At 44.1% G+C, this 16,234-nt stretch overlaps 1 protein-coding gene across 1 annotated transcript in view; it reads left to right on the forward strand.

Moving 5' to 3' along the window:
* The window catches only part of LOC126281371 (carbonic anhydrase-related protein 10-like), a 358,790-nt gene that overhangs the window by 302,132 nt on the left and 40,424 nt on the right, over positions 1-16,234 (forward strand). Inside the window, exons 9-10 of the mRNA XM_049980286.1 lie at positions 1,379-1,525; positions 14,678-14,720. Of these exons, the coding sequence (XP_049836243.1) occupies positions 1,379-1,525; positions 14,678-14,720 (190 nt within the window). The remainder of the gene's footprint in view (positions 1-1,378; positions 1,526-14,677; positions 14,721-16,234) is intronic.

Here is a 16,234-nt window from a genome sequence, read left to right on the forward strand (position 1 = left end):
AGTTTGTTAGGGAATTTTAAAGTTTAATGTCTCATCGATATCCTGGATATTCGAAATGGATGGTAATTCAACTGCAAAAAGTTTCTCGGATGTTTCTAACAACGTCCTCTCCATGCGACATCGATAATAAACACTACTGGTAGCGTTTTCTTCTCGATATGGCAATTCGAGAGCCCCACACTACTTTCTTGTTTAAGAAAAAAATATTTGCTTTCTTGCTAATTGTTTGTCTGTTGCAGTCCCGCTTTCAAGCACACTCAATTCCGTTTAAATCAGGCAGACTGTGAAGCTACAATCTGTCATTATTACTTGCCCTACAGCAGTGATATTGATGTTACCAGTTTGAAGATTAGCAGTTTGGCTGATTTAATTGAGATAGAGTATACTTGAGTAACTTATAGTGATGAAATAAAAATATGTTTATATATTTAAAAATTAAAAAAAATAAAGTGTAGCTGTAAAGTGTTACTAAAATAAATGTGCTTGACCATTATAAATCCACACCTAAAGTTCCCCTCCGAAGATAATCTCTACATCTACGTGATTAGTCCGCTATTCAAAGTAAAGTGCCTGGCACAAGGTTCAATGAACCACCTTCATGCTGTCTCTCTACCGGTCCACTCTCGAACGGCACGCGGGATAAACGAGCACTTAAATTTTTCTGTGAGAGCCCTGACTTCTCTTATTTTATCGTGATGATCATTTCTCGCTAGGTATGTGCGTGCCAACAGATTGTTTTCGCAATCAGAGGAGAAAACTGGTGATTGAAATTTCAAGAGAAGATCCCGTCGCAACGAAACTCGCCTTTGTTTTAACGGTTGCCACTCCAACTCACGTATCATGTCTGTGACAATATCTCCCCTATTTCGCTATAATACAAAACGACCTGCCCTTCTTTGTACTTTTTCGATGAAAGAGATATTAAAGTCTTGGTTACTGAAAATGTTTTCATTGCAAAACATCAATCTGGGTAAGTGGAGACAGATGGTAACGCAATATTCCTGATCTAAAGATCTCACACCGCTTTCTGGGACGAATTCCAGATGTGTTTTCTTTGTATTCTGCAGTGTTTCCGTACTACTGTTGATTGTTATCCTCAGTAGAATAAGAAATTTACACTCGGCAGCTCCCGTGGTGTCAACAGACACAATTAGTACTAAGTTTCATTCTCTCGCTTCTATTTCATATTCATCAGCATCATCGATGCAAGCATGACGCCACATTACACTAACACTCAATACACTCATGTGGACGAAATGGCTTAGTTTGGGACATCTATTTTACACGTTATCAAGTAGGGTAGTACTAGGCTGTTAGACTCACAGGTGTCTTAATCGAATGCGTCCGCTGACGCGCCATGCGGTGTCTTGCGTTGCAGATGTACTCGTTGAGGATGCTGATGCAGGGCCCGAAGGAGGAGCCTAAGGCGCCTCTGGAGAACAACGTGCGACCGCCGCAGCACCTGCACCACCGCACCGTCAGGACCAACATCGACTTCACGTGGCCCTCGTCCACCCTCGAGAAGGTAAAGACATTTCTGTGGCTTCTCGTCTGTGCTGTACATTAACATTAACGTCGTATTTTGTATCCGTTCATCATCAGTTTTAGCCAAGACTCACCGGGTGACCAAAAAGTCAGTATAATTGTGAAAACTGAATAAATAACGGAATAATGTAGATAGAGAGGTACAAATTGACATATATGCTTGGGATGACATGGGGTTTTATTATAACAAAAGAAATATAAAAGTTCAAAAAATGTCCGACAGATTGCTCTTCATATGATCAGAATAGCAATAATTAGCATAACAAAGAAAGACAAAGCAAAGATGATGTTCTTTACAGGAAATGTTCCATATGTCCACCATCATTCCTCAACAACAGTTGTAATATAGGAATAATGTTGTGAACAGCACTGTAAAGCATGTCCGGAGTTATGGTGAAGCCTTGGCGTCGGATGTTGTCTTTCAGCACCCCTAGAGATGTCGGTCGATCACAAACTTCAGGTAACCCCAAAGCCAATAATCGCATGGACTGAGGTCACGGGACCTGGGAGTCCAAGCGTGACGAAAGTGGCGGATGAGCACATGATCAACACCAAACGACGCGCGAAAGAGATCTTTCACACGTCTAGCAATATGGGATGGAGCGCAATTCTACATAAACATCGTACGTTCTAGCAGCGCTATTTATCAGCCAGGCTGGGAATGATGCGATTCTGTAACATATCGGCGTACCTCTCACCCGTCACGGTCGCAGTTACAAAACCAGAATCACGCATTTACTCTAAGAACAGTAGATGTGGTAAATCCAACCCATACCGTGACTTTATCGTCGTCGTGCAATGGCGTTTCCACGACAGTTCTAGGAGTTTCGGTAGCTCAAATTCTGCAGTTGTGGGCGATGACAGACCCTCGGAGCGTGAAATGATCTTCGTCGGTCCACAACACGTTACTCAACCAATCGTCATCTTCCGCCATCTTTTAAAACGCCCTCACCACAAATGCCCTCCGCTTCACTAAATCGCCAGATAACAGTTCATGATGCCGATGGATGTTGTATGGATAGCATTGGAGGGTACGCCTAAGTGCCAACCAAACAGTAGTGTATGGAATGCCGGTGCGACGTGCGACTCCACGAGCGCTGACTTCCCCGTGCATAGACGAACCCGCTACAGTCTCCATTTCATCCTGAACTGTCTCAGCAGCATTACGCCTTGTGCTCGGTCAACCACTACGGGGTCTATCGTCTAAAAAAACTGTGGCTGAACTAGCACATTCCCCATTCTGATAATACAGCTCCACTAAAGGCGCCTTTTCAGATAACGTCAATATCCTGCGACTGCTGGCGCATCTGATTCTCTCTTTTTTTTTTTCCTTTATTGTATTTCAGTTCCCTATCGGGGCGAGCTGGCAGCAGCATATGCGCTGCTCTTCAGCCGAAAGACATAGGACAAACAATAGAACACATTTAAAAATAACAAAGGAGAGAATATGGGGAACATTGATATAAAAAAGGGGAACATCATGGAAGGCAAGAGACAAAAATCGGGGTGACTGTAAAAAGGAGATAAAAAACTGTTTAAAGGTAGCATACACAAAAAGCCACACACTGCGACGATTAAAAGAACACAAGGCACAGTACGACTGGAGCATAAAAGTATCGATGGATGGCGTAGCACATAACGTAACACTCACGGCGATCCTCAAGGCAGTACACAATTAAAATCACACCTTTGACGCACAGGAGAAACAGCACTAAACACCATACTGATGTGGCACACTGGTGATGATCAAAACAGAGGATCTGCCAGGCGCTAGGAGATGAGGGAGACCTGAAGAAGAGAGGGAGGGTAAGAGATGGTGGAGATGAGCGGGAGGGGGGGGGGGTGCGCTGAAGAGGGCCAGGTAGGGAGGGATGTGGGAAGGAAAGAGGCAAGTATGGGGTGCAGGGTCTCAGGGGAATGGGGGGGTTGGAGGAATATCTGCTCTGGGAGAAGGAGGGAAGAGGAAAAAGTGGGCCCTGGAGGGGGAGTGGGGAAGGACAAGGCCAGGTTATAGGTGGAAGGAAGGGTAGATGTCAAAGCAAAATTCAGTATCTAGGAGGGGGAGCGTTGGAAATTACCCTGATGAAGGAGATGGAGTGATTCTCTCTGTCATTGCAGCTCCTTTTATACACGATTGTCATGGGCAGTCGCTGACGTTTTGCTGTCCAGCGCCATCTGTCAGCCATTTTGTGAACTTTGTTTTTTTCTTTTCCTCTAATAAAATCCAATGTCATACCCAGCATGTGTGTCAATTTTTACCTGTGTATGTACACTGTTCCATGCTTTATTAAGTTTTCAAATTTACACTGACTTTTTGGTCACCCGGCATTTCCTTACACTTGTGGTACTGGTGCCTGTTTCGTCGGCCCTTATTGCGGTAGAAATTGTCAACTGTAAGGCAAAAGAATAAATGTGTTAATAAGAAGGGAAAGACATACAGAGAAAGAAGCGGGAAGAGGGAAGAGAAAAAAGGAAATGAAAACAAAAAGTAGGGTGCAACAGTTATGCAGTGACGTGAAGGTGAGCACCAAATAGGGAAGGAAAGAGAGCTATATCAAACCAGTGCCTATTCTGAAGACTTCGGACATATTACGTGGTGTGGGACAGAAAGCTCCTTTTCCTAAACTGGCAAGCGAAATTCAAGGGCAAGGAGATGGTCCGTTACATGGTTTAGTAGCAGAGCATCAACAGGTAACGGATCATCTAAAACAGAGGCTTTCCAGAGACATTTAGAGTACATGTCAAGGTCTCTTTAGCTCTCCAGCGCCGTCTGTGTACAAAGAGAGGGAAATAATTAAATTAATATTGCTGTTTCATTTACTCAACGGCCTTGCCATAGTAGTTACACCGGTTCTCGTGAGATCACCGGAGTTAAGTGCTGTCGGGCGTGGTGGGCACTTGGATGGGTGACCATCCAGGCCGCCATGTGATGTTGGACTCAGCCTCGTGATGCCAATTGAGGAGCTACTCGGCCGATTAGTAGCGACTTCGGTTAAGCATACCATAATAACGACCCGGAGAGCGGTGTGCTGACCCCACGCCCCTCCTATAGTCTGTCTGTAAACTCAAGAGCGAGCAGCGCTTTTGGTGGGGGAAGTGGCCTTTCCCGGAAGAACTCTGCCACCGGCCAAAATCTGTTGCCCGTTATCTGTCTAGCAGTGTAGATCGGATTACAGTCATATACGTCGTTTCTGTTCGTGGGATCTTAGTTGCTAGTGAGTTAACTTTGTATGCTTATTGATGTAGTTCGATATCCGGAAGCAATGGATGATCGTCTAGCATTGCAAGAAAATGTGCAAAATACGAAGAAGAGATATTTGGTGAGTAAGGACCGTTCGATCGTCTCTAATGTTAATACAGCGTGTACTAAAGAGCTGACCCAGAAAGATCTGTTGGCTAATATTACCAGTACCAATCACAGGGCTGCAATTTATGCAAACGTCAGCCTCATCTAATAGGACACATAAGTAAGAAATGGAAAAATTAGCTGCATGGTTCACTGGAATCGCCACGACGGAAAACTAATAATTTTGGGAGAAAACCCATCTTTATAGACACTTTCAAAATAACGTAAAACTTTTGATCCTTATGGAACACTAAATCTCTATCTCGGTCACTATTCACCTGATTCTAAGACATATTCCTTAGAACATGTGTGCAATAGCTACTATAAACTCTGTTGAAATTTCCTTCGACACATGAACACCGATTCTGGACTTCTAAGAAAAAACCTTGGCATACTAGGTGTGTTCACATATTAATTTTTATTTTTCGGTAGGAACTGTATTTGTTAATCTACAGCAATGTTATCCTCTTCAAAATGTTCCCCATTACATACTATACACTTATGTCAGATCTTTTTCCAATTCCCGAAACACTTTAGGAACTATTTCTTTGGTATAGTTTATAGGTGTATTAACTGTGCATTTTTTATCTCATCCATGCTTGTAAAACCGCTGTCCTTTAAGGTCTGCTTTGAAATGTTTATACCACTTGTCTGCCATTAGTTTACTCATAAAATGCTCATTAAAAGCAATGTTTACCGTTTCTAAAAATTTCATACACTTTATTCCATTATTATAGCAAAATTTAATACAGATTCTCTAATTTATTTTTATACAAAACAAATAATCGTTGATGCTCCCAAAACACACATAACCTTTCTAACAGCTGACAACAGAGTAAATACCCAATATGCATAACATTGAACATACTTTTGAGACATGTTTACGAAGACAATGACAAAAAGGTAGTGCAAAACTAAGACAACACACAAAATTATAAAATCCTCCTTACTTTTTAAACACCCTTTGTGTTGCAAGAATGGTTGAGTTTCAATGCAGTCCTTCAATGAAAACTTCTACCTTTAAGTAGAATCACAAAATAAGAACAAGCCTTTAATTTTACAGACTGATTGCATTGTGTGGGGTTCGTTTTACGAATAGTAATAGAGGAACATACATTCACATTAACAGGCATTTGGTTCTATGTTAGTAGCAGAATCCTGACTTCCGTTCTTATGTTAATATTATTTACTCTATAATGTTGTGTTTCGGAAGAAGCTATCGTCTTTTGTATTCCTTATGGTATTAATGCATTTGTCTAAAAATAAACGCAGCGGAGACGTTTCTGTGCACGGCTTTGCCACAGATTTGAAGCGAACGCCGCGGCAGGTCGGCACTACGTTATGAAACAGCCTCTAGAAGCGCCTCGTGACGTAGCTGGGTAGGCAGAGTGGGGACTCGCCCGCTCGCTCTTCAGTTTACGGACAGACTATATCTGCATCCTCCCCTGAGGATGACACGGCGGTCGGATGGTCCCGGTAGGCCACTCGTGGCCTGAAGACGGAGTGAGTGTTTCATTCATAGATTGGGGTTGTTTATACATGGTGGGCAAAATAATACTGGCCCGGACGAGTGGATACAATTCATATGGATGTATGCATATAACCACACCCATCGCGCGCGCACCAATTTACTCCCAACAGAAAAGACCAGCTGTCCATGCAGCCGGCCGAACCCTGAAGTACATTTACACAATCTTCACGCCTGACAGAGACGTAAGCAGGTGTTACTCTGGTCGCGGTCGTAGCTGGCCAGCCGTGTCACCTGATTTGTCGGCGTACGATTACTTTGTGTGGGAGGCTTTAAGTATAACGTGTATTACGACAGCCACCGTACTACTTAACAACAGCAACAGAATTCTTCGATTGAGATGGCAGCAATTCCAGCAGTCCAGCTTCGATCCACCTTGAGACACTTCCTGACTTGGGCCCACTAGTGCCAAAAGATAGATGGAACCGCGTGATCACTACGTTCGCTGGTTCGAATCCTGCCTCGGCCATGGATGTGTGTGATGTCCTTAGGTTAGTTAGGTTTAAGTAGTTCTAAGTTCTCGGGGACTGATGACCTCAGATGTTAAGTCCCATAGTGCTCAGAACCATTTTTTAAAAATAAGTTCTTCGCGCCAATTTTATTTGCCCCATCCCGTACTTACGGATTTAGTGGTAGCATGGACTTTGATTAACAGGACGATGACTTCACCTGATTATGCATTATAAATAATTTTCTGAAGTCGCCTGTAACCACATATAGTTTGCCTGAGTGCTGGACCATCAGATGGAGGGGATAGAGAAATTTCTGGGTTTACCTACCAGTTAATTCATAAATTCCTCAAAACTTCACAGAAGCACAGGAGATCAAGTGGCCGCTTGTTTCAAAAATTCGCGCCAAAGCGACGATTGCGAAGAAGAACACCGGTCTCTCCTACTGCCGAATTGTCGTTCAGCGAACATTGCTGCGTATAGGCCTCACAGCACCTGCCTGTTTCAATCCCCCTTGCGGACTTCTGTCCAATGGCAACAAAGGATGGAACTTGCACGCCAGTACCACAACTTTACGTCCACCAAGCGGCAACAGGTGGCCTTTTCAGATGAATCAGGTTCGACGCTCCGTCGGACAGATGACTATTGACTTGTACAGCGTCTGCTGGCAAACATCCAGCATCAGTAATGGGAAGAGTCCAGGTCCCTTTCCTTGGGTGACCTCTCATTCTGGAAGGCTCAATAGATTAACGCAGTTATGCACCTGTAGATGGGGACGATGACCACATCCACGAACAATTTTCTTCTTCGTGGACAGCATAGCATCTAAACGCAGGACAATGCAAAAGTGTACGTGCGTGGTTTGAAGAGCACCAGGATGAATTTACCTCAATTCCAGAATTAAAACCCAGTTGAGAATCTGTGTGCCATGGATCCTCTGCTGGAAAACCGCGCACAGCTAGCCACGGCACTGGATACTGCGTGGCTCCACATCCCTGTCAGTAGCTTCCAGAACCTCACTCAGTCTCTTCCTGCATGCCTCGCAGAAGTCCGAGCTCCAAAATGTGGTTATCCAGGCTGTTGACAGTGGTCACATTAATTTAAGGCCTCTACTCTCAAGGAAATCGTAATGTCCCCTCAAGGGCAGCTTCCAGGTAAATGGAGATCGACTTTATCTTTGCATTCATTCCTAGAGTTCACACAGCGACCCCGAAGCTAGCTCAATGGTGATGTTAACAACACGCGCAATGCAAGCTCCTGATATAAATGCATTTAGAGTAAGGAGATGAAATGGATTACGTAGTCATTCGTCGTCTGAGGAGTCCGTTTTATCATGAACATGTGTCAGTTACTTCTCGTATTACCATATATTCTTCTCCTTCGGCTTGTTCGTCCTTTTTTTCTATGCTAAAGCCTGTTCGCTTCACTACTACTTAGTCTACCGCGAAGTTCTTCCTCCATCTTTTCCTTGGGCGGCCATTATTTCTTTTACGAGCTGGTGATTTCTTTCTTACGATTTTCACCATCTTCCGTTCACACATCCTATATGTTCGTTCTATTCATGCTTTCTTTTATGTACTCACTCATTAATGGAGCCCACTTTACATCCTTTTGTAAGTCCTTCATTTCTCTCTCTATCTCTCAGTGTCTTCTCTGTAATGCTTCGCACAATTTTCATTGCCATTGTTTCCAAAAGACTTTTTGTTTTGATATTTCCGGTCTTGTCTCAACGGTGCAAGTTTTCATTGCTGTGAGTGCTGTTTTTTATAATATCACCTTTGCATCTTTTCCTATATGCTTGTTTGTCTAAACCGTATCAGTTAGACACCCTGCCACTTTTATTGCATGTACCATGTGTTTTCTAACTTTTTTCCGCTTTTTCTCTGCTGGACAGCCCAATACCAATACTTTTTCCATCCACTTCCAGTTTGCACGTAATTGCTCTCACAGATGTGGTCATACATTTGGTTTTGTGAGTGGATCTGACCACACGTAAGTTTTTGGCTGACACATTTAATATATGTAAGAGTATCTGCCGGTCATCTTCACTGTTTGCCAACTGCACTGCATAATAAATGTTTTTCATTTCTTCGTCCTCCATTCGATGACCACTAACAGCCAGTACCTTCTTTATATCCATGACTATATTGTAAAGTAGCGAGCTCAGAGAGTCACCTTGTCTAATACAACTAGTAACTGCAATGGATCTAGTTAACCTGGAACCAATTTTCGCCTGGATGTAGTTACTGAAGTAAATGACTCCAGTTGTTTCTCTTCAGTTGGAAGGAATCCCCTTATTGTAGAGGTTTACAGTACATGTTAACTCAGTTATATCTAAAGCCTTCTGAAAATAAAAAAAAAATAAGCTGGTCTGCTGTATTCAGTGGACGTTCCTACATACTGACTAAGAATGAATACTGTATTTGAGAGGTTGGAATGCCTTACATTTTATTTTCTATTATTTTTGTTATAAGATTAACCACTGACATAAGAAGATTTATCTCTCTGTAGGTGGATGGGTCTTCCTTATATATTTTTATGATAAAAATGTGAATTGTGAACCTAGTTCTCCATTTGTTTGTAGTTTCATTACCAGTTATAACACTGTTAAGCATCTTAGCTAATTTTTCAGTTAGTGAATATCTTACATACACTCCTGGAAATGGAAAAAAGAACACAATGACGCCGGTGTGTCAGACCCACCATACTTGCTCCGGACGCTGCGAGAGGGCTGTACAAGCAATGATCACAAGCACGGCACAGCGGACAAACCAGGAACCGCGGTGTTGGACGTCGAATGCCGCTAGCTGCGCAGCATTTGTGCACCGCCGCCGTCAGTGTCAGCCAGTTTGCCGTGGCATACGGAGCTCCATCGCAGTCTTTAACACTGGTAGCATGCCGCGACAGCGAGGACGTGAACCGTATGTGCAGTTGACGGACTTTGAGCGAGGACGTATAGTGGGCATGCTGGAGGCCGGGTGGACGTACCGCCGAATTGCTCAACACGTGGGGCGTGAGGTCTCCACAGTACATCGATGTTGTCGCCAGTGGTCGGCGGAAGGTGTATGTGCCCGTCGACATGGGATATGGGCGAGGACATATTCGCAACCGTCCCCATGAAGCTGGGCTACGGTCCCGCACACCGTTAGGCCGTCTTCCGCTCACGCCCCAACATCGTGCAGCCCGCCTCCAGTGGTGACACGACAGGCGTGAATGGAGGGACGAATGGAGACGTGTCGTCTTCAGCGATGCGAGTCGCTTCTGCCTTGGTGCCAATGATGGACGTATGCGTGTTTGGCGCCGCACAGGTTGAAACGTCCCCTTTCAAAAATTATTACAAGACTGTGCTTAAACTGACACACAATATCTTTAGCGCAACGCAATCTGTCTTCCAAAAATCCCTACGAAAGAATGGCCCTGACTAGCATTCACCTATACGTTTCACAAATCACTTACCTCACAAAAATCTTCGTTACTCAAGCTACTGCAATACAGCGAGCGCCACTACTGCCAGCTAAATAAAAGATTCAAACTACTGAAGGCACTAACTACTGATAGGCATAGTTAGCAAATGAAAGATTTTAATAGAGAACAAACAATGTATTTACCTCACTAGTCATAATATATATATCAGTTCATGACACCAATTCTTACAAATTTGAAAACTCCGCCATCTCTCTCCCCACGTCCACCACTGCTGGCGGCTCACCTCCAACTGCGCAACGCTACGCGCTGTTAACATCCAGATGCCGCTGTCCAACACTACAATGGCAGACAACAATGCAAACCAGCCACAGACTGCACGCAGCATAGCCAGTGATTTCTTTACAGAGCGCTACGTGGCGTTGGCGTTACCAATAAGAAAACCTAAACAGCCTACTTACATAGCCCTCATGCTCCCCACAAAAAAAATTTACAAATGGTTTTGGGCAGTGGCCAATACAGATTTGAAAATTTTTTTCATAAATACAATAACAAAGAAATGAAATGCACACACTTATCGATATAATGTTGGTCAAAAGCTAAAATTTCCTCACAGTCCATAAAGACAGTCCTGATCATTCATCAAAGTAAAATTGCAGTGTTTTTCTCAAAGTCTGAGTAGTAAAAGAAAATGTACACGGAAGTAATGGATTTCCATGCAGTCTTGTAGAAGTAGTGTTGTCCTTCCAACGGAAAGACTGTGCTGACTCTTGACATGCAGACAGGTAATGGGCCACAACAGAGCAAACCCACAGCAGAGTCAGTCGAAGTTTTGAAGAATATTGGTAGGCAGGTCATCACAGAGTAGACCCTTGGAGTCCTGGTAGAGATTACGGTCTTGGTGGGCCGCCAGAGGTGCAGACCCATTGCAGTCCTTGTAGAAGTAATGGTATTGGTGGGTCATCAAAGGTGTAGACCCACTGTAGTCCTTGTAGAGATGGCCAGCAGCCATCTGTTTGACTGTGCAGGCGCACAATCACCATTGAAGAGTCTTGCGGATAATATAGCAAGTCCATAAACCACCACTTGTCCAATCACAAAGAATTTGTTTGAAATGTCCTTAGAACCAGCAATGCTGTTATCCAGTCCCTTACTGAGTTATTAACACATGTGCAAACACTATCAGTCCCTACTTCTCACATATTGTCCATATAATATGACCAACAGAAACGTGTGCAGTGAAATGTAATTTACAAGTTACTTAATTTGATGAACTGGTGTCAATTACAATTTTATAACATAAGAATACAATAACAAAGGTACAAAATACATCTTTAAAGAACATAAGACTACAGATATCATTTGCAGTAGTACAGGCTTTACAAAAGAATCGAAATAGCAAATACATCAGTGTTACAAAAATTACGACATAAGTACATACATAAAAGATCAGAATAACTTTTGAAACATCAACTTCACACATGAGCATTAGAACAAAACAGAATAAATAATGTGTAAACACAAAGTAAATAGCATGTTATTAATGCAAATTATATTTGAGGATAACAGTATTCCTCATCATAGTGAATGTAGCTTAGTATTAGAAAAATTCTGCAACATAAGTCTTATCAGATAAACATTTGAAGACAGGAAGAACATAAATACACAAGGGTACACAAACACATAGCGGGATAACACAAGGAAAGGGCAGGGTTTTTTTTACTGCAGTATTTTGCAAACAAAACTTTCTTTACTTCTCGGAGATCTCCCTTCGTTCTTCATTATTTCCAAAAAGTCCTATCTATACCTGCTTTCTGTACTTTTCTCATCCTCTTTCAAAAATAGTTTTTCTCCACTATACACTACTTTTTTTGGCCAAATCATTTTCATATAGCTTCTCAATGCTTCTCTTCCAATTCATCATAGTTAGTTTCTTATATAGTCTACCCCCTCTTAAGCTAACTTAAAATCTACTGAGCTCAGATGCTAAACTAAGGGACGACGCAATGCAGCAGCACAAAACGATTAACACAAACAGCAATGAATAAAAAATGCAAGTAAGCATAGCAAGCAGCAATAAATGTAATAACTTATACCTAAACATGACAAACCCACAAGCAGAAAAAATAGTACACTAAAGACAACAATGCAGATAAGAGAAAGTTATAATCACATCTTAATGACTATGTAATTAAAGTGGTGCACCATAACTTATTCTATTAAATAAATTATCCTGGCAGGGTCGCCATATGAAACGTCCCCTTTGAAAAATTATAACAAGACTGTGCTTAAACTGACACACAATATCTTTAGCGCAACGCAATCTGACTTCCAAAAATCCCTACGAAAGAATGGCCCTGACTAGCATTCACCTATACGTTTCACAAATCACTTACCTCACAAAAATCTTCGTTACTCAAGCTACTGCAATACAGCGAGCGCCACTACTGCCAGCTAAATAAAAGATTCAAACTACTGAAGGCACTAACTACTGATAGGCATAGTTAGCAAATGAAAGATTTTAATAGAGAACAAACAATGTATTTACCTCACTAGTCATAATATATATATCAGTTCATGACACCAATTCTTACAAATTTGAAAACTCCGCCATCTCTCTCCCCACGTCCACCACTGCTGGCGGCTCACCTCCAACTGCGCAACGCTACGCGCTGTTAACATCCAGATGCCGCTGTCCAACACTACAATGGCAGACAACAATGCAAACCAGCCACAGACTGCATGCAGCACAGCCAGTGATTTCTTTACAGAGCGCTACGTGGCGTTGGCGTTACCAATAAGAAAACCTAAACAGCTTACTTACAGGCGTGAATGGAGGGACGAATGGAGACGTGTCGTCTTCAGCGATGAGAGTCGCTTCTGCCTTGGTGCCAATGATGGACGTATGCGTGTTTGGCGCCGTGCAGGTGAGCGCTACTATCAGGACTGCATACGACCGAGGCACACAGGGCCAACACCCGGCATCATGGTGTGGGGAGCGATCTCCTACACTGGCCATACACCTCTGGTGATCGTCGAGGGGACACTGAATAGTGCACGGTACATCCAAACCGTCATCGAACCCATCGTTCTACCATTCCTAGACCGGCAAGGGAACTTGCTGTTCCAACAGGACAATGCACGTCCGCATGTATCCCGTGCCACCCAACGTGCTCTAGAAGGTGTAAGTCAACTACCCTGGCCAGCAAGATCTCCGGATCTGTCCCCCATTGAGCATGTTTGGGACTGGATGAAGCGTCGTCTCACGCGGTCTGCACGTCCAGCACGAACGCTGGTCCAACTGAGGCGCCAGGTGGAAATGGCATAGCAAGCCGTTCCACAGGACTACATCCAGCATCTCTACGATCGTCTCCATGGGAGAATAGCAGCCTGCATTGCTGCGAAAGGTGGATATACACTGTACTAGTGCCAACATTGTGCATGCTGTGTTGCCTGTGTCTATGTGCCTGTGGTTCTGTCAGTGTGATTATGTGATGTATCTGACCCCAGGAATGTGTCAATAAAGTTTCCCCTTCCTGGGACAATTAATTCACGGTGTTCTTATTTTAATTTCCAGGAGTGTACTTTAGTAATTCATTGGGAATCCTATCTCCCCCTGAAGACTTCCTATTATTTAACAGACTTCTAACTTCTTCTATCTCAGCTTGTGAAACGATTACGTCATCATTTACTTGTATACTGATCTGTGCTCTCTCTTCGTCTTCTGAGTACCTTGTCGTCATAGTGAAGTTATGTATTATCAGAGGAGGCTATCCAGTCTCAGGATGACGCCTCTGAACTCGAATAAAATTAGCAATACTCTTACTACTGGCTACTCGCCTTATCGCGCATTATTAATAGAAAACTCTTTGGGCAACACTACTGTATTTCAAGTGAAGGGCGTGTGTGTGTGTGTGTGTGTGTGTGTCAGTGTGTGTGAGGATTTATGGAACGCAGAACTCGTCCAAAAGCACAACCGTATTGCCTGCTGTCTCTGCCAAAAGGAGGTTGAGATATTTCCGGTTAATGCGTTACGGCAGTGGCGACGTCCGGCTTAAAGGCTCCAGCGAGCGGCAACTGGAAGGGGGGCCAGGCGGATCACCTCGCAGCGTCGCGTCGCGTCGCGGCGCGGCGTGGCGTGTTGCCGGCGGTAACTGTGACGACCTTTCTCTCGTTAATTGGATTCTCACCTCCTGCAAACTGGCGGCCCATTAATCACAATGAACCAATTTGTAACGGGGCCGGCGGCCGCCCATTGTGGCCGGGACGCGGCTCACGCATCGATCAGCCGCGGTGCGCCCATTGTCCGCCCCTGGCACGCCGGCCCGCACTGCGCTGCACCGTCCTGTCCTCGGAGGCTAATGCCGGCTGTGTCTTCTGTTGCAGGGCAAGAAGTGTCCCTCCATGCACCGCGACGTGCACTACAGAGGTAAGTACCGCACCTCCGTTCACATGTGTGTAGCTGTGCGCCAGGTGACACAGTGCCAAACTACACTACTGGCCATTAAAATTGCTAAACCAAGAAGAAATGCAGATGATAAACGGGTATTCATTGGACAAATATATTTTACTAGAAATGACATGTGATTACATTTTCACGCAGTTTGGGTGCATAGATCCTGACATATCAGTAGCCAGAACAACCACCTCTGGCCGTAATAACGGCCTTGATACGCCTAGGCATTGAGTCAAATAGAGCTTGGATGGCGTGTACAGGTACGGCTTTCCATGCAGGTTCAACACGATACCACAGTTCATCACGAGTAGTGGCTGGAGTATTTTGAAGAGACAATTGCTCGGCCACCATTGACCAGACGTTTTCAGTTTGTGAGAGGTCTGGAGAATGTGCTGGCCAGGGCAGCTGTCGAACGTTTCCTATATCCAGAAAGGCCCGTACAGGACCTGCAACATGCGGTCGTGTATTATGCTGCTGAAAAGTAGGGTTTCGCGGGGATAATGAAGGGTAAAGCAACGGGTCGTGACACATCTGAAATGTAGCGTCCACTGCGAACAACAGGTGACCGAGACGTGTAACCATTGGCACCCCATACCGTCACGCCGGTTGATACGCTAGTACACCATCGCAGGCGTTCCTGTCTGTGATGCAGCGTCAAGGGTAACGGCAGCCATGGTCTCCGAGCTGATAGTCCAGGCTGCTGCAAACGTCGTCGAACTCTTCGTGCAGATGGTTGTTGTCTGGCAAACGTCCTCATCTGTTGACTCAAGGCCGTTATGATCCAGCACGGCGTTCCGTATTACCCTTCTGAACCCACCGATTCCGTGTTCTGATAACAGTCGTTGGATCCGGACCAACGCGACCAGCAATGTCGCGACACGATAAACCGCAATCGCGATAGCCTACAATCCGACCTTTATCAAAGTGGGAAACGTAATGGTACGCCTTCATCCTCCTTACACAAGGCATCACAACAACGTTTCACCAGGCAACGCCGGTCAACTCCAGTTGTGTATGAGAAATCGGTTGGAAACTTTCCTCATGTTAGCACGTTGTAGGAGGCGCCACCGACGACAGCCTTGTGTGAATGCTCTGAACAGCTAATCATTTGCATAGCGCAGCATCTTCTTCCTGTCGGTTAAATTTCGCGTCTGTAACATGTCATCTTCGTGGTGTAGCAATTTTAATAGCCAGTAGTGTAACATGCATGCAGCTCAACGGCAGCATTTAAGTACAGTTTCGATGAACGGCATGTATTAAATACAAGTTTCTTTCTGCGCTATTTATTCATTTTACTCGAGATGACAGAAGTTACGCAAGAAGCTCTTGTCGGCGTTTTGTCATTACGAAGTGTACCTGTGGTGATGTATAATATTGTTCTTTACGTATAAGGCTTATGTCATCTACGTATGGCATGTTATGCTTATGTCTTAGCTGGCATGACGTGGCCCATATGGCACCTTGGAGCATAAATGTCGATTGTCTTT

The sequence above is a fragment of the Schistocerca gregaria genome, chromosome 7 (assembly GCF_023897955.1).
Source record: "Schistocerca gregaria isolate iqSchGreg1 chromosome 7, iqSchGreg1.2, whole genome shotgun sequence".
NCBI lineage: Eukaryota > Metazoa > Arthropoda > Insecta > Orthoptera > Acrididae > Schistocerca > Schistocerca gregaria.